The 24,524-nt window shown below is 36.1% G+C and overlaps 4 protein-coding genes across 7 annotated transcripts; 3 read left to right on the plus strand and 1 right to left on the minus strand.

The window, feature by feature from the left end:
* The first annotated feature begins 540 nt into the window (after positions 1-540).
* On the plus strand, positions 541-3,383 carry LOC140975904 (FAD-linked sulfhydryl oxidase ERV1). Its single transcript, XM_073439835.1, has 6 exons — positions 541-794; positions 1,104-1,181; positions 1,423-1,470; positions 1,673-1,737; positions 2,592-2,669; positions 2,839-3,383. The coding sequence occupies exons 1-6, from the start codon at positions 609-611 to the stop codon at positions 2,969-2,971; spliced, it is 588 nt and encodes a 195-aa protein (XP_073295936.1). The 5' UTR covers positions 541-608; the 3' UTR covers positions 2,972-3,383.
* Positions 3,384-5,889: 2,506 nt separating this feature from the next.
* Positions 5,890-11,651, plus strand: LOC140975241 (probable methyltransferase PMT28). Its single transcript, XM_073438833.1, has 8 exons — positions 5,890-7,135; positions 7,200-7,349; positions 7,645-7,915; positions 8,010-8,102; positions 8,884-9,058; positions 9,789-10,031; positions 10,534-10,731; positions 11,047-11,651. Exons 1-8 carry the CDS (start codon positions 6,293-6,295, stop codon positions 11,243-11,245), a joined length of 2,172 nt encoding a protein of 723 aa, XP_073294934.1. The 5' UTR covers positions 5,890-6,292; the 3' UTR covers positions 11,246-11,651.
* Positions 11,652-16,673: 5,022 nt separating this feature from the next.
* Positions 16,674-20,386, plus strand: LOC140975242 (uncharacterized protein At1g01500). 4 transcript variants are annotated; one of them, XM_073438835.1, is made up of 4 exons: positions 16,674-16,954; positions 17,093-17,308; positions 17,438-18,222; positions 19,821-20,386. In XM_073438835.1, exons 3-4 carry the CDS (start codon positions 17,521-17,523, stop codon positions 20,043-20,045), a joined length of 927 nt encoding a protein of 308 aa, XP_073294936.1. In that variant the 5' UTR covers positions 16,674-16,954; positions 17,093-17,308; positions 17,438-17,520; the 3' UTR covers positions 20,046-20,386. The 4 variants fall into 4 exon arrangements, with proteins under 4 accessions (XP_073294936.1, XP_073294939.1, XP_073294938.1 ...); XM_073438838.1 differs by having other exon boundaries at positions 17,158-17,308; XM_073438837.1 differs by lacking the exon at positions 17,093-17,308.
* Positions 20,387-20,805: 419 nt separating this feature from the next.
* On the minus strand, positions 20,806-23,719 carry LOC140975243 (uncharacterized). Its single transcript, XM_073438839.1, has 6 exons — positions 23,476-23,719; positions 22,586-22,669; positions 21,932-22,108; positions 21,655-21,753; positions 21,326-21,571; positions 20,806-21,230 (listed from the first exon to the last, which is right to left on the minus strand). Exons 2-6 carry the CDS (start codon positions 22,649-22,651, stop codon positions 20,946-20,948), a joined length of 873 nt encoding a protein of 290 aa, XP_073294940.1. The 5' UTR covers positions 22,652-22,669; positions 23,476-23,719; the 3' UTR covers positions 20,806-20,945.
* Positions 23,720-24,524: the final 805 nt, after the last annotated feature.

A 24,524-nucleotide genomic window follows, 5' to 3' on the forward strand; every position in this document is an offset into this window, starting at 1 on the left:
CTCATCTTTGATATTGTTTAATACTGGATACTCATCACTTGGGTGAGCAGGGATCTCTTCTCCTCCCAACTTATCTATTTGTCACATGCCCAAAGATTAAATTGGACCACTCAATCGGTGAGAAGAACAAATGACAAATCATGATTATGAGACAATCAACTCTTTATCTGGCAAACGAAACACAGCATATGTGTGATATGACAAAACCTACAATTCAAAGTTAAATGTCGCCAAAAAAAATGTCAATTCAGCAACCATGTTTGAAATCTGGTAAAAAGTAGCCAAATATCTAAATAATCGAAAGATATCAAATTTAAATCAAATGTGGCAAAAGGGAACAAAAACATAGACATATTTATAGAACTAATTTATTATTTTTATTTTTTTTTTGATTTCATGGATATCAGAGGTCGTACGTATCATGTCCCATTCACTTTCCAAAAGTTTTTAAATTATTAAATAATTCTATATTCTTATTTATATTTTAATTAAATTCACTACAAAATTTAAATATAATATCAAATTTTAGAAATTTTTCAAAAATTTGCCTAAATATTTTATTCTTGTTATCTACCGTTGGAAGAAGCTTCGGCAGTCGCTGCTGCACAATGTCCGAGAATCTGGTGCAGCATCTCCTCCAAGCATTCGACGGCATTTCACGATGTATTCAAACCCAACTGACTAGATTTATTCTACGCTCGGATCAGCCTCCAGCTTCGGCCCACAAGGACAGCCCTCTTACATCTCTTTCCTCACACTCTGTCGGTGTTTTTCATCCTGAAATTCTTCAGAAGGTGAACCCTTTTCACTGTTGTTTATAAATTTACCTCTGTCATGGCCTGCATGGCTACTGGTTTTGTTTCTGTTTGTTTGGATGGTGCGTTGGTGAGTGCATGTTAACTGTTCGATAAAAGCTCGAAGTGGAATTTGGTGGACATCTTTTTTTGTTTACGAGTGCTTTCATGATTTATGTGATTTTGCTTCGCCGAATTCTACTGATTTGTGATGGGATATGCTGCGTTCAGTACCATGCTAATTGCAGATTGCTGCATATCAGCATATGGAAACGTTTGTCATTTCTTGTTTACTAAATAATTTTTCAGCAAAAAACTTCCGGGCCTACAACAAAAGAGGATCTTGGAAGAGCCACTTGGACCTTTCTTCACACTCTTGCTGCTCAGGTCTTTTACGCTATGTATTTCTTCCTTCTTATACAGTTTTTCAACTTTTTACATTATTTAATATTGAACCTTTTGGTTAGTAGTTTTCTAAGATTAGACAAATTCAATTTGGTATATGTCTGTGCTTCCATTTTCTTAAAGGTTAAATGATTTTAGTCTCCCACATTCGGCATTCAATATATTACCCCGAGTAGTAATAACTTTACATGTTGAAATGATTTTTTAAAATTTTTTTGGCCAGTATCCAGAAAAGCCAACCAGGCAACAGAAGAAGGATGTAAAAGAGCTGGTATGATCATTTTTCTCTGTTTTTATTTATGATCGTCGCTACATCAATTGACTTCTTTTAAATATCAAATTGAAGAAACTACATGGAGTTCATCATTCTGTGGACTTAAACAGTTTATGCTGTTGTTATAAAGCAGTTGCCGACGAAAAGCAGATGGGATGTGATTAAGCGCTTACAAACCAATGTATTATGTTTTATGTAGATGGCCATTTTGTCTCGGATGTATCCTTGCAAGGAATGCGCGGATCACTTCAGAGAGGTATTAATGTAAGTATCATCTTTTTGATTCTCCAGTGCTATAAGTTTGCTTTCATTTCTTGCAACGGTGTTTTTCATCTCAATGTATCATTTTTTGAATATTTATTTACCATTTTTTTTGTTTTTTTTTTAAAAAATAGTTCTCTTGTTTAACCTCAATGTAATATGCCTTTTTAGAAACAATATTATTCAATCTTTCTTCACTCTACCTTTTCAAATAACCATCCAGAGTTAATGTATTATCTATCTTATCAACTTCTATAACAATTTCCAAATATCATTATAAAAAAACGGAAAACAACCTGGATCGCAATTTTCATAAATTTTGAGATGAAAGAAATGAAAGGCCAATCAAACACATCCTCTGCCTCTGCCTATAAAAGCATGTTTGTTTTTTAATCTACCACAAACAATTAATTTTATGATATAGGAACAATAATTGTTTCAGTATAAGTTTAAGCAACGAATACTTGTTCTCCTGTTGTTAAAGCCTAAACTGGTCGATAATGACACCGCTGAATGTTCTTATAATCTTGAAAATGATTAATGGTCATTATTATTGATACCTGCAATGTCCTTTTGCCCATCGCCCCATCCATGTGCTTACTCATGCGCTTGCTGTTTCGGCTCTATTTAGATGTTAATAGCAACGTCAATGGGTTTATAATAGACATTTACGTTGCTATTAACATCTAATTTCTTAAGAGTCCAAAACAGCAAGCGTATAAGTAAGCATATGGATGGGGAGTATAATACTTTGGTTCTCCTTAGTCTCGTATTTTAGATGATCTTAAATGCTTCCAAATGACAGATAATTTTTATTTCCCAATAATAGACATTTTTGGACGTCAAATCTTATGCAGAGCAACTCCGGTTCAGGCGGGATCTCATGAAGAATTCTCTCACTGGTTATGCCACGTGCATAATGTTGTTAATCGAAGGTACTGAATGCATAACACAATCTTTTACACTTTGCTTGCTTCATTTAACAGAAAGCACCTGTCACAAGCTCAAACCAACAAATTGATTCCGTATTCTTAAACTGCCTTACAAAGTTTGTTTACGTGTTCTTGCTTACAAGAGCTACTCTCCTTATTCTTGTTTCAACAGCCTAGGCAAACTTACTTTTCCATGTGAACGAGTTGATGCACGATGGGGGAAGCTAGAGTGTGAGCATCGTGCATGTGATCTACAAGGGTCTGCTTCAATGGATGTTACTGATGCTGCACACTACAGAAGATAAGTCCCCCACAAACCATGTCTTGATCTAGTTTATGTTAGAATGGGATAGATACTCATTACACACCAAACTCCATTAGACGAGCAGGTTCCATATACATTCAAGTGTAGAAACCACAAAATTTCTCACACATCAAATAATGTGTATTACTAGGGACGGACTTCTGAGTGTTTCGTCCGGTTTCGTATTGAATAGGCCTATCTTTCCATTTGGATTTGTCAGCATCCAAGAGAGTTTCAAACTGATTTGTCTCCACAGTATTGATTAGAGAACAGCAGCAATGGCAGAACCAAAGAGGCGTCTACATTGTCGCCGCAGTATATCATATTTGAGACGATATGTCCATCCTTGAAATGTGCCAAGATGTTAGATGCCTCCCACACATTGATTAATCAATTGCTTTGTAAGCACTTAANTTGATACCTAAAAGGAAATCAATTTGACTTTAGAAACTCATTTGGTCATGACCCATATTTGGAATTATATTTAATTGGTTACTCTAAAAATATAATAAATTTCATAATTAAATAAAATGAGCAATTCAAAACAAATATAATCACCCACAATCAAATATGATGATTTTAGTTATTTTACATGTCAAAATCGAGTATGCAAAGAAAATATATAGTTTTGATTCTTAATTTCTTATAGCCATTGTTGATCTATTGTAGGCGATAATACTAACGACCAATCAATCAATTCCTCTAAGGAAAATCTTGAAGATGACTTAGTTTATTTAGTTATCTGAGCATATATATAATCTATATCTATTTTATTTTATTAAAGTTGAGTATATAATAGTAACCACCTAGAAAAGACACCAAATTTTTCTTCGAACTTTACATACTAACATTACACTTTTGTTTTTTGTTTTTTTTTAAATCTCAACACACTTAAAAAAATTGTACACGCGTATCGCGTGTGCAGAGTAACTAGTTAATAATTAAACTTAAACACCTTATACTAACCACCAACTTTTGGATATGGTTGCAGCTTTTTTTATAATTCCAAAAATGTCATTTATCCTATTGGATTTCATATTTTACAAATCTATTTTCATCATATCTCTTATCTCCTATCATTTCAATTTTAAAAATTGATAAAAAATTTTTAAAAAATATGTTTACTTTTTACGGATCATATGCATCGCGTGTGTCACGACCCGCTAGTATATAAAACGGTTGGTTCAATTTTAAGGTTTTTATAATTTTATACACAAAAATCGATTAATTCTAAAAGTAACTTAAAATTAATGTTCTACACATATTGTTTCACCCAAATAAATAAAGCACCTTCCCAAAAGATAAATGCAATTAGTAATTTGAAGGTTAGGGTTTCAGCCCACTAATTTTGGGAATAATTGAAGCAGGAAAGGGTCAGATAACTTATCAATAATTCTCTACAAAATTTTAGCAACTTGATTTCCTGTTCCTTTGTAAATTTCCAGTGTTTAGTAGCAAGATTTCAGCTTTATTCTAGTTTCTTTCGGTTGTAAAGATTTTTTATTTTAATTAAAATTGCGAATCGATTTTCCTTGTTCAAACATATAGTTTTCTCATCTCGGAAATCCGAGTAGGCTAGAACTAACAGTTACGTCAAAGATTCATGGAATTTAGGTTAGGGTCGGGTTTTATCTATTGAAACTCGGTATCGTCGTGACATAAGAAATTTGTAAAATAACCCGATCAACTTTTTTTTTTTTAAGAAAATGACATTCTGAAATGTATTTAAAACACATTTGACACGAAGATGCTGGCTTCAAGGAGCGGATCACCTATTCGTCGAGGAAATACCACATAATCCTCAGGCATCTTTGGAAGTGATGATGCTCAACAAAAAAAGATTGGAGAATTGGTTAAATTGAGGTTTTGGTTACATGTTGCACCTTTCAATGAATTTGTCAACATTCTCTCCATTGATTTATCTAACGTTGGAGTTATGGATCTTCCAAGAGAATAGAGAATCGACCACCTTATTCTTTTCTTAGATGAGTGAAGGAAAGAGATCAAGAATATATGTGTCATATATATTTTGTGTTATTCTATATCTCTCAAAGGCCATAACCTTGTATAACTTAGTATTCTTCGACCCAAAAGCTTAATTGGAATGAGCTTCTACACATAAGATGTATCATACCGATTTATTTAATACTTTGAAAACTCATAATTAATTAGATTACCTTATTGAGTTCTTTATTAGATAATAACTTGTCAATGTATAATTAATTAAATTATGCGAGTCAACAAAATAATTTCAACGCTCTCATCAAATACAATCTTCCTATCAAATCATTTATTTTTTTTTATACTCTTTTAGTTTGATTATTGGCAAAAACTTGTATTAGACGGTCTCACGGATCGTATTTGTGAGACGGATCTCTTATTTGGATCATTCATGAAAAAGTATTACTTTTTATGCTAAAAGTATTACTTTTTATTGTGAATATGGGTAGGGTTGACCCGTCTCACGTGAGACCTACTCATAATTACCTCTTATATGAACAAATAAGGGAAAAATTGGATAAATAGACGTTGTCAAATTTTTTTTTTTTTAAAAATGAAATACATTTAAATATGTCATTTTTTTTTTAAAAAAATGATCAAACTTATATTTAAAAATATCTCGTAAGTAACAAACTAGATTTACAATGTATATATCTTTATTTCAATATACTTTTACAAAATTTATAGGACGAATCAAGAAATTTAAAATTTTTTTATTTTATGATTTCGTGTGCGAATTCCTTTGGAAACAGCCAAATATTTTCAATAACTAACGAGATATATTCAAGTAGATGGTAGTAATACTTGTTATATTTCAAAAAGATTATATTTTTATGACCAAAAACTTTTTAGAATAGAAATTTTCTTTTGTTAAATGAAGAGAATTATTATTTTTCTTTCGTGATTCGAGGTTCAAATGATGCTTTGTTCACAGTTTACCGTGATCCATGTAATAACCGGACCAAAACCAAATCGTGATTCTTTGAATTTTTTACTACAACAATCTGAGCTGAGATTCTCAAAAAGTTCGTAAAAACCGACCAACGAAAACAGAGTGTTTTACAGTATCCCGACTTGGGATTTTTTCATTTGTTTGAGAGTGATTTAGTTAATATAATGAATCGGAACAAATTTTCTTGGATCTTTCTTCGTATTTACTTTATGCAGTTAGAACTACATTGTCTGCAAATTATTACCATCCCAAGTACTCTATAGCCAAGTTAATGCTTTGTCTCGATGGTTATTAACTTGTTTTAGCTGAATCTGATCCAAAAGTTTGTATTTTTGGAAGGAAATTTCTGGGTTTGGGGGTAGAATTCCGATGGCTATTGCAAGATTCGGTCGCCAGGTTAAACGCTCGTACCAGTCATATGGGTTCTGCGTGAAGTTGTCAGTAGTTGTAATCTTGGGCATGTGTTTTGTGTTCGTATGGTCTGCGTTTTCAAATTTCTCTGTCACTTCTCGAAGGGAGAGCTTTGATGATATTGTTGAGCCAGTGTCTGTATCTGCTGGGAAGGTGGGTAATTCACAGATCAATTCTGGACACAAAAAAAGTCAAGAAAGTGATAAGCAGAGATTTAAGTCTGGATTGGATGATAAAGACAAGAAAAATGTTAATGGGTCTGTGGTGTTGAAGCCTGAGGAGAGGCCGGAGAAGGTGGAATCTGCGGGTGTGGAGAGAAGAGGTGATGGGAATTTGAAGTCGTCGAAAGGATCTGGCGAGGAGAAAAATGAAGAAAATGATGGATCTGAGGCGAAAGAGGTGGCAATAGAGGAGGAGGAAGATGAAGGAAATGAGAAAGAAGGTGAAGAGTTGGAGAGTGATGGCACTGAAACCGAGGAGGTGGAAGGGGATCCTGATTTGGTTAATGCAGAAAACGTGGATCAAGAAAATCTAGATGAAGAAATTGAAAGTTCAGTGAAGAAGAAGAATAAGAATTTGGGTCCTCTATTTGATCCTAAAGCAAGATATACATGGAAATTATGCAACACTAGAAGCAAGTATAACTACATTCCTTGCATCGACATTGAAAGTGGTACGGGAAAAATACAGAGTTATCGGCATCATGAGAGGAGTTGTCCTAGATCAGCTGTTATGTGTCTCGTTCCGCTTCCCCGTGACGGTTACGGTGAGCCCGAGCACTGGCCGGAAAGCAAAATGAAGGTATACATTGTTCATACATGGTATAGGACATATATGGAATGTAGCTAATCTGTGTTGCTTGCAGATATTATATAAAAATGTGGCACATCCGAAATTAGCATCATATATTAAGTCCAAAGATTGGGTGGTGGAATCAGGAGAATATCTTACTTTTCCGTTGAATCGATCTGTTTTCAAAGGTGGAATTCAGCATTACCTAGAATCCATAGAAGAGGTAATCTGTTCATTTTGTTCTGCACTGCTCTGAAGTGTGTCTGTATTGTGTCTCTCTATGTATAGCCTTATAGGTGGCTAGCAAAAATTGAAATGGTCAAAACTATCGAAGAAGTAAATGTCTAGATTCTTGAGAGTCAAGTAGATATGAACTTAATAAAACTAATGTTAACCATATTGTTATTTTTGGCAAATTGCCACCTCAAATTCGTCATATTTGATGATTTGGTTGCAATTCTTTCTATAACGGCATCTTTGCATATTTGAAGTTCAGTTGGATTTTGTGGACTTTATAGATGGTACCTGACATTGAGTGGGGAAAAAACATACGGATAGCGTTAGATATAGGCTGTCAGGATTCAAGCTTAGCAGCTTCTCTACTTGAGAAGGATGTTTTGACACTTACACTCGGGTTGAAAGATGACCTGGTGGACCTGACTCAAGTTGCCCTTGAACGTGGTTTCCCTGCGTTTATCAGTCCTTTTGCAACTCAGAGACTTCCTTTTCCCAGTGGAGTCTTTGATACAATTCATTGTGGTGATTGCAGTATTTCGTGGCATTCAAATGGTTTGTGCCATCACCCTCAACTTTTTCGATAGTCATCTTTCTTCGTTTATTAATATCTAAATTCAGGACAGTATATACCTCATTTGAATTTCAGGAGGTAAGCTTATCCTAGAAATTAATCGGATTTTGAGGCCTGGAGGGTATTTTATTTTTTCTACTAAGCACAGCACTATTGAAGCTGAAGAAGGTTTGCTCACTCTTCCCGTTCACAAATGCAATTGTGTTTTCTGCTGTTGTTTGCATTGTTAGGTCATTGCTGCATGATGAATATATCTGTTATGAATCCAGATCCAATGGGCCCAATTAGCTCTGAATCACTAGGCACCATTGCTGATGTGAATGAAAGGCCACGGCCCAAGATTGTAAATGTGTATTGTAGGCGGGGAAAAGGGGGAAGGCTCGAATCATATTTTGTTATTATTCTTGTTGAGTGAGTTACTAGCATTCTGCTAGGGAGAGGGATTGTCAGAGAGATTTAATACCGTGGGAGTTTTCTTTATTAACTCAATGCAATATTACACTTCTGGTTCTCATTTTTACTTGCATAATTCGCTAGATCATAACAATATCTCCATCCTGAATGGAAAAAATATCCAAGCACTTGTATTTCTTGCTTTATAGTCTTACATGATTGACCATTCGATTCTTAATCGAAAATACGTGACAGGTTCTTTTCTTCTACTTTGTTTTATCATGCCCAGCTTATTTTGGCACATTGTAATGCATGCCGCAGTTTATTTGCATTGAATCCCATGATGAGAATGTCTCAAGTCCTTGTTGCTGTGCTTTCCTTGTTCTTGAAATTGATGAATTTATTGTGATTTCTTTTGCATAATATGTCGATGAAATTTTAGTCCCAAATACCAAAAACACATGATTTCGCGCTATTTTGTGATATCTACAAGATTGTGTTTATCATGTCTCGCCATGCAAGGATGTAAAATTCCTCCGAATTTCTCCTCTACCAGCTTTGTCCACGTTGACATCCTCGATCTGTTGGAATATCCTGGCTGATAAATCCGACGAGGTCAGTGACATAGGTGTCAAGATATATCAAAAACCGGAAACAAATGACATATATGAACTGAGGAGGAAAAAAGTTCCAGCTCTATGCAAGGAAAATGAGAACCCTGATGCTACCTGGTAAATCACACGAGCTCAATTCTTACATATATATGGCTTTTCTTAGATCACTTGTCAGACATCTAAATTTTCCATGCATTCAAATAAGATACATTTATGCTAAATTGAGAAAAGTAAGTTTACAATCCGCGGCACTTGGTGGGAGTGATGGAGTGATCTAATGCACTGATAAATGGCGGAGCCGAGCAGGCAGGGGCCTCGCCCTTCCCTCTATTTCTAATTTTTCTGTAAATTTCTCCCAAATTTTTCGACTTGAAAGATTTAAATTGGAATTTAATTGTTTACTATTTCAGCTGTTAAGAACAAAATTTAACAGTAAAATTTAATGATTAAAAATTACGTTATAAAATATGATGAATATTTTGATTTCATTTCAGAAAAGAAATAAAAGAATTCAGCAAGAATTTAAATGATATAATTCAAGTAGTTTAAACTTATCTAAATTAAATTGTTAGGTATTTTCGGACCTTAAAACATAAGACGGATACGCAGTTCCGATTCAAGTTTCTTATTTTTAAGAGTCTGAACCTGTTTCTAGAAACTGGAACTAAACTACAAGTCTTCTTTTCCGGTTTCTGTTAACGGTTGGTAGAGAACCATAGTCGGGTCAACCTAATAGACTTGTATCACGTTCAGGATCTCAGGTTTAATTTGTAAAATATCCATATAATGTTGTTATTTGCCTAATCTGCTTTTATTTATGTGAGAGCAAGAATTGTACTTGATACAGGTACGTTCCATTAAAAACTTGCTTGCATACTATCCCTGAAGGAATCGAACAACGTGGGACAGAATGGCCTGCAGAATGGCCAAACAGGCTTAATGTATTTCCCGAATGGATGAACGATCGAGAGAAATTGATTTCTGACAGTGAGCACTGGAAAGCTATTGTGAACAATTCGTATCTTACAGGAATGGGCATCGACTGGTCTGCCATCCGCAATGTAATGGACATGAAAGCAATAAGTGGAGGGTAAGCAAATTAGGCTGTTAGATGTATCTCTTCTTGTATTTCACGAATCGAGCTCCAATAGCCTCCCAGGCATACTCGGCTAGAAAAAAGAAACTCCCCACTCAAACTCATTTTCAAACTCTGTATGGTGGTGAATTTCGAGTTGGAGCTTCATTTGATACTTTTCAGTTTTCTCGAGCTAGAGCTCAATTTTCAGTGTATCAATAGATCCGGGGCTCAGTGTTGGACAATACCATGGTTAATGAACAAAAATAAGGGTGAAATAATAAATTTATAGAGTTACAAAATAAGTATTATATCTGGAGTTCAAATAGTTCGAAGGGTGCTCGAGCTTAATTCAATCCAATAGTCGAGTTACTTGAGCTCATTTAAAACTGACTTGAGCCGAGTTTTCACTGAGCAACGAGGTGCACAAAGCGCTTAATCTAATGTCAATCTACCCCCCACACAATTGGTCGTCCAAATGCTATCTCAAACTTTTAATTTTCATTTTCAACAACAGATTTGCTGCTGCGCTTTCAGACGAGAAGATTTGGGTTATGAATGTTGTTCCTGTTCATGCACCCAATACACTTCCAATTATTTTCGAGCGAGGCCTTGTTGGTGTTTACCATGACTGGTGTGAATCTTTTGGTTCTTACCCAAGATCTTATGACCTACTGCATGCTGATCATCTCTTCTCAAGGCTTAAGAATAACAGGTGCGACAAAAATTTCGAATTTCATTCAGCAGTTCACTTGAATTCTGATTATCATCTATGCAAAATATCATTTATCATACTTGAATCTGGCTTTTGTCTTTATATCAGTCCCATGATCATTAATTTTTTGGATTCAAAAATAGTTTGCCTCATCTCTTTAACACTTTTTGTGTTTGATTCTGAAGTTTTTGAAACCCAAAGGAGTTTTCTCATATTTCTTTTTGTGTCATTACATGTCATATTATTCAATAAGAAGCTCTCTTACCTGAGTTTGTAAAATATTTTTTGTGCTTTATCTTTTGCTGTCATTATCAGATGCAAGCAAACAGTAACAATCGTTGTTGAGATGGATCGACTGTTAAGGCCGAGTGGTTGGGTGATCATAAGGGACAGGGTAGAAATACTCAATCCGCTCGAAGATATTCTCAGGAGCTTGCACTGGGATATCCGGATGACATTTGCACAAAACAAAGAAGGTACCCTTTGTGCCCAAAAAACCATTTGGCGACCCTGAGCTAGGGGCATCACTTCCTTACCTGAAAAAAATTTGAAATTTGTGTAATTTCTAAAAACTACTAACTTGGCCCTCCCTGCTCACCCTGAGTGTTGCCTTGGTGCTATAGTGTATATCATAGAGCCTTCATCGTCCTCTCCTCGCTACTATTAGTGATCGTTTTACAGTGTATACAGATAAGTATTGTTCCATGCCAATGTTCTATAATTAGATCATTGGATTTTCCGACTTCTTTTCCCCTCTTTTGTTGGTTCCCTCACTAAGTCGAATGGACGAATATTTTTATTTTTACATTCTTTTGTAGAGGCATTTGTGCCATTCTTGAATAACGAATTCGATTTTGTACAGCAAGGTCACGAGTTCATATAACGGATTTCATAGTTAGTGAATTCATATTGGTGATTAACAGGGAGTATAACTATAGAATGCTTATTTATTCGTTTTTTTTTAAGCCAATGCAGTTTGTTATTGTGGGTGGAGCTTTTCAACAGTGTTTGGATTGTAACTCATTATTTTAATATTCTATTTTTTTTATATTTCTATATATATATATATATATATTTCCACTTTAATTACTATTTTGAAAAGTAATATGCAATCGAAATATTGATGTTCGTGAAAATCGCGAGGCTTACGGGGAGGTTCGATCTCATTTGGGAAGCTCGGGTCGGATTTTTGAATGTGGAAGCACAACCAGGAATGTTAGACTCCGATACTCAAGTCGTAAAATAGGAAAATTGGGAGAGTATTTTATGTGTTCATAATGAATAAATATATAATGAATGAATATACAACTGGAACTTGTTATTTATAGGAGAATAGTCAATGTGTGAGTAGAGTTCTTTGACGACTAAAACTCTTATCTTTGTGGAGTTCTAAATCAGTTGGAGTCTAGATTCTCAGAATCTTAAATAAAGTCAGCTTAAACCCCTACAAGCTTTATTTATTCGGATTACATATTAATGTATCTGAGTGGGAGTTCATTGAGACATGAGCTTGTCTGATGCGTACTGAGCGAGTCAAAGCTTTCCATGGGAGCTCGGCTCAGGAGGTCGGCCGAGACTTTCTCAATCGTTGCGATAATATATGCTAGGAGGTCGGCCAAGACCCTGCTGGGAGGTTGGCTCGGGAGGTTGGCCAAACCTTGCTGGTCGAGGAGATTATGAAAGCAGGGAGGTCGGCTGGGGTGAGCTCCCAATGACTACCCAACGAATCTGGGTGAATAAAGCCCAAGGTGGGTTGGGCCCCTAGATGACCTGATGGATCCGAGTGAATGAGGTGACCTCCTGGTGAACCCTAGCCATTAAAATGACCTCCCGAAACTATATAGATATTGGGCATGAATTATCTCGGGTTACCGAGAGTAGGCCGAGCCTATATTCTAGGATATCACGACTCCCTGCCTTAAGTTGAGCTGACATATGAGACTAGAAGCTCGTTGTGTTCCTAGCTCTTGGAGGCCCGAGGGTGGTGCTGAGGTGTGAGACAAAGCTCTTAGCAGTGTTTGTTCTTTCCCTGAATTTGAAACTTCTCTCCCATTTATTACCCTAATGTTTGCTTTTATGTACTTCGATATGATCTCGACCGTTCAATCCATTTGAAATTAATGGTCTGATCTCATCTTGGTCCCTTTATAAATACTGGTGATCCCTCTTCATTCATACTTTACATTTCCATCATTTTCATCTCGGCTCCGACCTTATGATTTTCCATCCTTTCCTAGCTTCCAACTTCCGACCTTTCCCTCCTTAGGTACGCTTTTAACTTATGGCATCCCCCAATATGTCCTCCAATTCGACCTCCGAGGAGATCTTCCGTGAGGTGGATCGATATGATCTTCGAGCTGATGTCCCTAGCGAGTCAGGTGAGCACCTTGAAACTGAGGGGGTCAGCTCCCGCCTCTCTACTGGTGATGATGGTCCAGTTCAGAACCACCTCGGTTTTTATCACACCGAAGAACTAGTTAGGACGAGTGATCTTTGGTTCGAGCTCTACCCTTTGTGGTCGGATGCCTCAGACGAGAATCAGCTCCTATCTCTCTCTTATGCTCCTGTTGATTACAAATTCGTCTTTCCTCACTTTGAGGACAGAGCTCACAGGGATATTACACCTTTTACTAAGATCATTGGAGGGTGGACTTCGATTTCCTCTCTCACTCTTTTTCCAGCCCTTTTTCTTTTTTTTTTTTTGGGTCGACCGAGCTTTTACTCTTGTCACAGCTAACAGAGTCATGAATGTCATCATCAAAAAAGCTGAGGTCAGGAGAAAATAAAAGGCCAGCTCGGATGGTCCCGACAAGGGCAAGTCCAAGGCTGTGGTGGTGGAGGGGTCCGAAAGTTCCTAAGACACCTCGTCTAGGAAGCGGCGAGCCCTTGAAACCCCTCACCCTCAAGGTCAGTCTACCATCAGTGGGGAGGTCGGGTCTATCCATGCTAATGTTTTGCCCCTCCGGCTGGTGAAGTCAGAAAATCATTTGAGGGTCATCCGCTGCCACTCCAACCTATACGACATGTACAGGAATGACCTCCGCATCATGGGGGTTGGGCCTACTCCCCTGGCCCGAGCCATGCTTAGGGACGTCACATCTATGGTCGGTCTATTAAACTGATAGTTGGAGCATACAAGTGGCCGATCAATTAAACTGCTAACATACATATAGTTGGACACAACAAGTTGTCTGTCAATTAAACTAATCCAAGTTTAGGTTCCAAAAGGCCTAATTCTGTTTGGACCCAAGTAGGTATGGTTACCAAGAGTTGTTCTTCATTTGTGATTGCAGGGCATAGGAACTGAACTAATCAAAAAGTCAGTTTGATACTTAGACAGTGGATGTTCAAAGCACATGACTGGTGAAACTAAACTGCTATCTAAACTGACTCGGTTTACTGAACCTAAGATTACTGTTGGAGATGGTTCTCAAGGTAGAACTATGGGTAATGATATGCTTATCCATAGTAATATTATTATTGAATATATACTACTTGTTAAAAATCTTAAATACAATTTGATTAGCATAAGCCAACTGTGTGATCATGGCTACTCAGTTGCGTTCCGTAAGCATATTTTTATTGTCAAATATATTTCTGGATGCATGATAATGGCAAGTCACAGATGTGACAATATATATAAAATTAGTTAGACTACTCAACTGAATAAACCAGTGTGTTTAATTGCTTCAAACTTAACAAAGACTTGATTGTTACACAAGAGGTTAAATCATCTAAATTTCAATATCACTGCCAATCTGAACAAGCATAACTTGGTCACTGGTTTGCCAAAAACTGAATTTCTCAAAGACAAAGTTTGTTCAGCTTGTCAGTTTGGAAAACAAGTTAAGTCATCTTTTAAGAACAAAGGGTGTAACTCATTAACCTGAAACTTAGAATTGTTGCATATGGGCTTGTTTGGTCATATCCTAATCATTAGTTTAGAGAAAATGAAATACAATCTAGTTTTTATTGATGATTTCTCAATGTTTACTTAAGTAATTTTTTTAAAATCAAAAAACCAAAGTGATACTCAACAGATCAAGATTTTTAAAAGACTTTTAAATGAAAAATAAAAAAATTGACAAAATCAGATATGATAGAGGAACTAAATTTTCAACCAAAATTTGTCTGTCTTTTTAGAAAATCATGGAATCAGACAGGAGTTCTTAGCCGCTAGAACACTTCGGTAAAATGGAATTTCTGAAAGTAGAAATAGGACCCTTAATTGAAATTTGGTTTGATTGGATCCGTGGTCAGACAATTCTTGATTTTTTCTAAGCTAGTATTCCTGCATCTCTTTCATCAAGATACCATGCTGGCCTCACAAATATAAACCCCTTAGGATAAGATCAACTAACACAAATCTCAATCTTCCCATCTCCATCAACCAAATAGAGCAGAAAGACAGACAGACACACTTGTCTGCACAAGATTAAAGCACCAATCGATGTTTATGTATAAATAATGTATATAAAATGATGAAAATGCCAATAATGTGGTGTATATTCTTGCAAGAAAAGTCAACAATCCTCGTAATCAAGATCAAGATTTTTGGTGGGCTAGCCGCAATCTAATCTTGGGACACAAGGCTGCTTGGAAGAAAGCTACATTACGGATAAAACGGAGATAGGATTCCATTTCTTGATTATGGACCTATCACCCAAATTCAGAGGAGAAAGCTATATTTGGGCAAGTATTTCAAACCCATTAGTTTCTTGCTTTTGTCACACTTTTTGAAGTTTGGGCAGAGACGGGTTTGTCATCCCCATTCCCATCTTCGAATTTCGTTCCTACCTTCATACCCGTCACGATCTCCGTTTTTTTGGTTTCGTGGAAACCGTGGGAATCAAATCCTCACCCTTGTTTCAAAAATATTAATTAAGCAAGACGGCGGCGAGGTTTGACATCTCCATCCCCGTTCCCGAATTCCATTCATACCCACATACCCTCCTCGATCTCCGTTTTTTCGGCTACGAGGAAACCGCGGGAATCAAATCTTCATCCACGCCCTTATCTCCGTTTTGAAAATATTAATCATGCAAGACGGGGCGGATACGAGAATCCCCAAATCAAAACTTATTATTATCTATTATTATTAATGATAATATTAATAAAATAATCGACCCGATAACTACTAATCGCAAGGACATGCATATCAACACATTTGGCGAAAGGAGTGTGATTAATCCAACTCCGTTGTTGTTCTTCTATCATTGACTTCAATTTTTCTATCAAACTTTTAAAATAAGGGGAGCAACATGAAAAATATTGATTCTCATTCTTCGTCTCATTACAATCACCAACTACTTTTATCTTCTACATGAGTTTCTAAATTCACAAATAAAAAAAAATTTACACAAAATAATTATGATAAAAAAAGGGAAAACGTATCATGCTAAATATGAGTAGAAAACCGAAAATGTGATTCTCCTCATATCGTTACTAGATTTCTTTTCAAGTTTTCCTCTAGACCCGTCAATGCAGGTTGGGCCCGTCGAATTGGCCCCACCCGCCAATAAAGTTGAGTCGAGTTGGTCCGTGGTTGGGATATTTTTTAAAAATAATAATATATATTTTATAGTGAAAATTGTACATTTTTTTATTGTAATAAATACTTTGAATAACATGTAGAAATGTTAAATTATGAATGACAATTTAGAAAATTGAAGAGATATACTTCTCATTTTATAGCTTTACAATCCTGTCTATTTCATTATAATTTTGATGTGGAATTCGTCCATTTAAAGACTTGACGTGGTGGAAGAACTGTAGGCCATTGTGAATGGAGGTAGAACAAATGCAAGAAATCGAGTCCTCTGCTTCAATTCAAGAATTACACCGCAAGGACGAAAAAAAATAATAATGAAAAAAGGTATTAATAGGTTTAAATTAAAATTGAGGTAAAAATGGTATATCGCACAAAAGTATGGAGTGAAAACGTTGAAATGAGTTGGATGAAAGTATTTCTGAAAGCAAAGTCAAACATCAACTTTAACGGATAAAGCATTCTCTTCTATGTTATAATTCTTTTATTGGGATTTTGTCATTGTTTTTCTGAGTTTTTTGGAGCTGGCTAGGTTCTGGGACGTGTCTTTTTTGCAATTGGCTGGCTGGCTGGCTTTCTGTGACACCATTCACTTTCTTTTTCTTGATTGAAGAGTTTGTTGTATTTGATAGAATATTCTATTTATATACTGACTTCGTGTTTATGGGTCTTCCGGTAAGTTTCTTGATTCTCTGAAGATTACTGAGTTTTTGCTGTCTTGATGAATTATCCTCTCCTTTTTAAGATTGATTTTTTTTGTACCTTTTTATGGTGATGGTTTCGGTTCTATTGTTTATGTGGTAAAATTTCTAGGATTTGGGTTTGAGTTGACAAGATTATTGCTACGTGGAATGAATCTTTGAACTTTCTCTGGTTAGCTAGGAAATAGGGGTGGCAGTTATGATCCTGTCTTCATCTTCCCTTGTATAGAGGTTTTCAGTTCCAAAAATTAGCCTTTCCATTCACTCGCGTTGTTTTATCATCAAAGATGTGAGTTTGGAAAAAAAACAACGTACTTCGTTTACAGAGGTAATTGCAATAAATTTGAGATTTTGGATTGTCAATACATGCCACCATGATTTTTTGTATTCATGATTTATTTGGTTTCCTCGATCTTGTTTTTGTCGAGAGATTGATACAGATGTTATTCTTGAACAGGGTTCGGTTTCCCCGGCTTCATTCATCTTGGTCCATCAACGTTCGTTCTTGAAGGAATCTGGTGCAAACTAAGCTCCTGATAGATGGAGAATTCCCATGAATCACATAGCAACGGATACCTTCATGATCCGGGTCTGCAAATTATCAGGAATTCCTCATACCAATCCCCTGGGAGATTTTCGTTGTCCTGGTTTGATATAAGAGTTTTCTATGCGAGAATCAGCAATTTCATGGTTGACGATTCGACCCCGGAGTCTCTTACTCTCAATCACATGTCCCTGAGCCCAGAGACACTTCTTGAAGTTAATGGAGTAAGATGTACAGTTGATTCAGGAGTTTCTTGCTCCCTTCGAAGGGACAGAATGGATAAGAAAACTGAAGAGGCTACCTTTGTCAGCACAGATAGCATAAGATTAACTGGTAGCATTAAATTCGAGATTTTCGATAAAGAGGAACCTGTGATATCTGGGATTTTAGAAATGTCACATGCTAATGGTTATGTTGGGGAGGTAAATCAGCCAGCTCGAAGGTGGAGCATGAATTGTGACACGGTAATCAGTGCTGGCACGGGATTTCTGAAAGGGAAACAAATCGTGGACTCGGAATCCTCATCACCGACAATTGAAGTTTATATTGCAGGTTGTTTCTCAGGAACACCAATCATATTAACCAAGACTATGCAACTTAAAAATCGCAAGAAGCATAGAATGGGTACTCTAAATTCCATTCCAGAGTATGATGCGTCTGAATCCCATGAAGATCTTACGTTTGGACATGATCTGCAGGTAGTTTCTCATCCAAATACTCAGTTCTTGACATTTGCAACTTTCTGTGTCATCCATTCTATTTGCTTGTGCAGACACAATTGTTTTGTCTTGGCCGTTTTCATTCCATAGAATGATCCATGTCTACTAATGACTTAATCATCTCATCTCTATTGTAGGTCAAAGCTAGACTTCTAGACCGAATAGTTGTCTTAATGAGGAGAAAAATCTATTTAGTCTATGTCTATGCTCTATTTTGCTTCATTAATTGAGCCCATGAACTAGTAGATCACATAAAAAAGTTCTGCAACATCATGGATCCCAGTTCTTCGCAGTTGCCTTATGCTATGAATGTCGGATACTTTCCATAGTTTTATGTAACTTCATTCTTGATTTTATTAGTAGTTCTTCTATTTGTTTGAATAGATCAAGTTTCCTTCTCCTCTAAATTAAGTATGAGCCTGGAGTAAGCTAACACTAACCTTTTACCATTTCATATTTAGTGTACGTGTTTACCAACTACATCGGCTAGATGCACTCTTGGTGTTACATACATCAAATGAATTCTCGTCACTTGCCGCATTTACGAACTGAGAATTTATCACTAAATATAGTCGAATAGTTGTACTAGCAGGGGAGCAAGAAGAGGGTTGGCATGTGTGGTCCGCCTAATTCCTTCCTTCAAATATCGAGTACTGGTCTGATTTGCACTCATGCTGATGTGTATCCTTCTACTATGTGCCTGCTTGCTTCCTCACGTGAAGCATGTCCCCTTGTCACAAAAAGACCAGTCCCATTACTATTGAATAATGGGAGTAATCTTATCTATAAAAACATCATGGGGGTATGGGCAGGCACTGGTATTTAAAAAGATAGAGGTGATAACATCTTTTTGTTCTCTCTTGCATTGCCCATATAATACTGCTTCCAACTTGCATTCTTGGTCCCCTCATCTCACACTGTGTCTGAAGTATGGGATTTCAAATTATTAATGAAATTCCACTCAACTTATATGTGCCAAAACTTCAAAACAGATCTTGTTTTTTTTTTTTAATATATAATATTAAAAAACCACTTTTAGATGACATTCTTTTCAGCAGGATATGTTGCGACCATAACTCAGTTTGTTTGAAGGATTTTATAAGATACTTATAACTCTGAAACTACCGGAGTAACTTGGCTGGCCTTAAGCGTCCCGCTTCGTTTATCCTACTAGTTTCTTTTTCATTTCAGTACTCCTTCATTGTGGGATTTGTTATTTTGGTGCACTCGATGATTATCTTGAACGATCACCACAAACATGAGTTGAACATCTGAAATAAAATATCAATCTGGGTGTTGCTCTCCTGAATCCCTTATTTGTTATTTGCATCAAAGTACATGATTAAGGACGACGTTTTAGGTTGCGAAACTTATCGTATATGGTGCTTTTCTTTTGTATGATTTACATATTTGGGCTTAAATGATGAGATATCAGAACATGCATATCCTAACATGTTTCAAGTTAATGCTACATGTGATCTGAATATTTTGGTGTTCCACAATAAGAATCATCTTAAATCTAAGACAGTAAGCTAAAAGGAGACCTTATCCGAGAGAGATATATGTATTGTATTCAGGTTGCAGAATATAAACCAGAAAGCGAGGAAGACAACGACAGCTTGTACTGGAGACGAACAAAATACATTGAAGGCGAAGATGGGGAGCTTTCGTGGTTCAACGCCGGAGTTAGAGTGGGTGTAGGCATTGGCCTTGGAATTTGCTTGGGCATTGGTATCGGGGTCGGTTTGTTGGTTCGTAGTTACCACACCACCACCCGAACGTTTAGAAGGCGCCTTTTCTAATGATTAAGCAATGTAATATATTTGCCTTGTCGTGATGTAATGTGGAACAGCCATTAGGTTGTGGGTTTTGAGTGCATGGTTACTTGGTTGCCATTTTCTTCTGTTTATCTAAGCTTCTGGATTAATGTTGATAAAGGAAAGAAGAAAAAAAGTTCATACATGGCTAAGACTAGTGTCGGAGCCGAGCTGAGCTGCTCTCGAATGTCTGATAAAAGATCGAGTTGAACGCCATTTCGAGCTGCTTTGAGTCGAGCTCGTGTAGCAGACTGCGAATCTTATTTTATCCTAAATTTATCATTAACTATATGGTTCAAAATCCAAATTTGTAAAAAAATTAATAATTATTATTCGATTTTGAGCAAGTTGGAGCTTTGAGTGCACCCTTAGCTCAGAGTACAATCTTGGATTTTGCATGTTAGTCCTTTCTACTGCTATTGTTTACAGGTAGATAGGATTATTGTTGCAAATTCTGTTGGTTTTATAAATTCGTAACATTTGAATCCCACGTGTAAACGAAAAACTTGATAAATTATTTCGAATTTTTCGAGGTTACGCTCGTCGTTTCGTGATGGAATCTCCGCCACATCCGGTAGCGTCGGAGTCTGGTTAAACACCATCAATGAAACGATGAGCCTAATGAATCTAAATAGTACCTTGCTATCTAACCTGGATTCTAATTACCAATAGCTAGCATCTTCAGTACATGATTGGGAAATATACCATGAAATGAGTTGGTTAAAAAGTATCCAATGCACGAATATAATACCCTGAAAAAGAATTTTTTAGCATTTTAAAGATAAGATGATCCATCATCCATGGTTACAGTTATGTTATCTTTGGATAAATCCAAATATTATTGAGTTTGTAATAAGCTTATTTCAACATCTCATGCGATTCAGCTTATGGATGAAGCGACGCACCGGGTTCTGGAGCAACCTCGGCTCCTGCAAAGCCATTCGATATGTTCTTGTCGAGGCCCCATAACTTAGAAGTTTTGACATCATCCAATGCCATTTGCCTTGAGAACTCCTCATGATCATACTGCAGAGTGGCTTTGCCTCCAAACTCAGTTGGGAGGTTGTCCACATCAAAATACGACCTCATAAGCTCGACGCTATCTTTGTTCTTCGGGTACACAAATTTCACCTTCTGGAATGTCTTGGAATCTAAAAAGTATTTAACCACCTGCAAATGTTTGAATAACAATGAATGCAAACACAAACAAGAAAGATATCGGCGACAATTGAAAATTGTCGTGTCAAGGATGATGTATCACCGACCTTCCAAAATGCTTCAAATATACGAGGGGGATTGTACAGAAATGCTACGGCTAATCTCTCTGGATAATGATTTTGTAATATATTGACTGTATCTCGAGCCGACTTGATAGGGACGTTGGTGCTCATAGACCAACCCGTAAAGTCTATCAACCATGCCATCTGCTCCTGCCCTTCTGGGAGATTAAGTATGGCGTTCTCGATGAGATAAACAAGGTGTTTAATCTGGTTATCAAGTGATGCAGTATTCTGTAAACATACAAAACCTCAGTTTAGATAGGAAAATGTTGAAATTTAACTAACTCGCAATGTCAGTGAGCTTGTTCATTAACCTGCAATCCTGGTCTTAATATAAGAACGGTCCTACCATGTCGATCATGAAAATTTGCACGGAACACCTTGCCAGTCTCGCCTTCTATTGCAATTTCAGGCTGAGAATTAAAGAGGAGATAGATTGTTGATCGATGATGACAAGTATAAAACAAAATCAATAACATTATACCAGGCGTATAAGATACATCGCAATTTACATCCGTGATACTCCATGCTTTTAAGTTTTAACCATCATTAGAAAATGACATGATCGTAGATTTTTTGAGCTTTTCTTACCCAGCGGATTTCTTCTGGTTTATAGCTCGATCGCCATCTCAATGACTCTTCCAACATTTTCTTCGACTTATCGACATTCCAATTCCGAGCTTCCAAATACCTCTTCAAACAAGCATCACTGCAATACTGCAGGTTACGACCTGAAAGTGGTCCGAGGGAAGCCTTTAGCTCAGTGACCTGAAAGTAGGCAGAAAATATAATTGAGTTAGGACAAATATACCAACTCCATAAATTTCCAAGTCTTCGTAATTTGCCAAATGTCCAATAAAAAGATCAAGGAAACATTGTTAGGACATTTAGTCCAAACACAAAAGGTACGCCATTGAGTCCAACTACAAAAGATTAAGCTTTTAACCTCGGAGAACCTCCCAAATTTATTAACCAATCCATAATTTCTTGTGTGGTCATAACACTCATCTGATTGTAGACATTTCCCATGTCGCCCAAGAGGACAACCAAAACCGAAAAAACTAGTCTTTCAGGTCGGAGAGGCTCCATAATTTATTAGTCACTCCAAAATTTCTTGTCGAACCGATATGAGATCATAACAAGATGTTCATAGAGAAAAAGATATAGAAAATTACATCAACTGGAAAGTAAGCGACCAAATCTCATATATTTTATTATCTCTAAAGCCAAAATATAGAAAGTTACCTTGCGCTCATGCTGCAGTTCGATACTCTCGTCATCATGAGAAGAATTACTCCTGCGGCGAAACATTGTCTTTGTTGGCTCTACCTAATGTATTAGAAAAACAACATAATACTTATTAATCAATCAACAGAAAAGGAGAATATGCATACAGATAATGAAACCACAAAAATTTCAATGCATGTGTTCATAACATCTTAATTAACATCATATAAATGCTTCAGACAGTTCAATCAAGAGTTCAGACATGAACAATTTTAGGCTTTAGAAACATGAAAATCCAAGATTCATGGTATAAAACATAATACTTCAAAAACTCGGCACAAACTGTAATGATTAAATCAAAGGGAAAGTAATTTCAGATTAAATGAGTCAGAGATCAACATCAAGTCAACAAATTCAGTCAAACATCAGTTCTGGGAAAATGGAGAGGAGAATTTAAATTACGATCACAAATCTCAGAAGTTCCTAATCATTGTTTGATGATCGTCAAACAAAAACTTCCAATTTCTTAAACTTGAAAAATCAAACCATTCAAGAAAAAGATAGTATTTTCCAATCAACCACAAAAGATCAGAGCTTTGATTTCCATATCAAGCCATAAAGATTCAAGAAACCACACAAAAGATGGTCAAACTTTCACTTACCCAATAATCAAAAACCAAAGATCGGATTAATTCACACACACACACAAAAACCGAAAACCCCAAAACCAAAATCCCAAAACAGATCCAATCCAAGAAACAAAACCAGGCAAGAAAACCAAAATCCCACTACCTATATCGTAAAGCAAGCATAGATATACAAACCAAGTGGGAAAAAATATCAGAATAAAAAAAATCCGAAACCCATGAAAAAAACAGAAAGGACAGGAAAAAGAACAAATTTGTCACCTCGAGAATTTATCACACGCCGGGAAAAGAAAGAAGATTCAAGATCAAGATACTTGTGTCCTGTTAGCCTCAAGAAAAAGTCATGCAAACTCTTCCGCGAGCTAGACAAGTTGAAACAGGGAAAAATGCTCAAATTCACGCACTAAAACACTCAAAAACAAGCTGTGATCAACTCCGCGAACTATGTGTGTGCGTGTTTTATATATAATAGTAATTAACATTTGGTGGAGCGAATCTGATTTTCTTGGCTACGTTTATTCTTGGGTAGGGGCCGTTACGCGTACGGCGTCGTTTACCGCAATCACACAATACCTGCCCACCCCCTAAATATCCTATAAAAATATTAGGTTTAAAAAAAGGATAATTTGCTTTTGAATTTCCAACAACAAAATTAAATATGTGTTCAGTTTTTGTTACATTGAAATTTTTTTATAGCTCAACAACAAAGTTAAATGTGTGTTTAATTTTTGTCAGATCGAAATTTTCTTCTCTGATTCACAAAAAAAAAAAAATTTTATGCAATTTTTGAGCCTGCAATTTTTTTTCGGATGAAATTAGGCACAAAAAATTGAAAATATGGATCAAATATATTATATTACAGAACAAATTATTTTAGATTTGATACAAAATATAAAATTTTGAAATAAAATTGGAAAATTTTATTAATATATGTTTGCACAATATTTGATTTGCGGGCGTGTCAGGTACGAAGTTGCATCAATTTGTGTGAAAAAACAGTAAAATCTAACTTCAAACTATTCAAGCGACGTGAATTCTAGATTCGACCATCAGTTCTAGTCTCCTAAAACAAATGCAATGCCAAAATGAAGAAAACTATTCGAAATTGATGGAAATAAATCTCTAACATACTTTTGAATTTACAAAAACTGTAGGAATTTATCAAAACATAAAAAAATATAATAAATTATTGTTGAAGTTTTTTAAACGAGAAGATCTAGAATGCTAGAACAACTACTGGAAAGCTTGAAAATTAATGCTTGAAGATTGAAATTAGCAGAGAGCTTTTTGCAGATTTTTTGTGTGTAGAG

Source organism: Primulina huaijiensis, chromosome 4 (assembly GCF_012295235.1).
Source record: "Primulina huaijiensis isolate GDHJ02 chromosome 4, ASM1229523v2, whole genome shotgun sequence".
NCBI lineage: Eukaryota > Viridiplantae > Streptophyta > Magnoliopsida > Lamiales > Gesneriaceae > Primulina > Primulina huaijiensis.

Coding starts and splice junctions, on each gene's coding strand:
- LOC140975904 (XM_073439835.1), top strand. CDS start 609: ATGTCCGAGAATCTGGTGCAGCATCTCCTCCAAGCATTCGACGGCATT. Junction 795..1,103: donor ATCCTGAAATTCTTCAGAAG/GTGAACCCTTTT, acceptor ATAATTTTTCAG/CAAAAAACTTCCGGGCCTAC. Junction 1,738..2,591: donor CACTTCAGAGAGGTATTAAT/GTAAGTATCATC, acceptor AATCTTATGCAG/AGCAACTCCGGTTCAGGCGG.
- LOC140975241 (XM_073438833.1), top strand. CDS start 6,293: ATGGCTATTGCAAGATTCGGTCGCCAGGTTAAACGCTCGTACCAGTCA. Junction 7,350..7,644: donor ACCTAGAATCCATAGAAGAG/GTAATCTGTTCA, acceptor TGGACTTTATAG/ATGGTACCTGACATTGAGTG. Junction 9,059..9,788: donor GAGAACCCTGATGCTACCTG/GTAAATCACACG, acceptor TACTTGATACAG/GTACGTTCCATTAAAAACTT.
- LOC140975242 (XM_073438835.1), top strand. CDS start 17,521: ATGGAGAATTCCCATGAATCACATAGCAACGGATACCTTCATGATCCG. Junction 18,223..19,820: donor CGTTTGGACATGATCTGCAG/GTAGTTTCTCAT, acceptor TATTGTATTCAG/GTTGCAGAATATAAACCAGA.
- LOC140975243 (XM_073438839.1), bottom strand. CDS start 22,651: ATGTTTCGCCGCAGGAGTAATTCTTCTCATGATGACGAGAGTATCGAA. Junction 22,109..22,585: donor AACTGCAGCATGAGCGCAAG/GTAACTTTCTAT, acceptor GCCTACTTTCAG/GTCACTGAGCTAAAGGCTTC. Junction 21,231..21,325: donor TATTTGAAGCATTTTGGAAG/GTCGGTGATACA, acceptor AAACATTTGCAG/GTGGTTAAATACTTTTTAGA.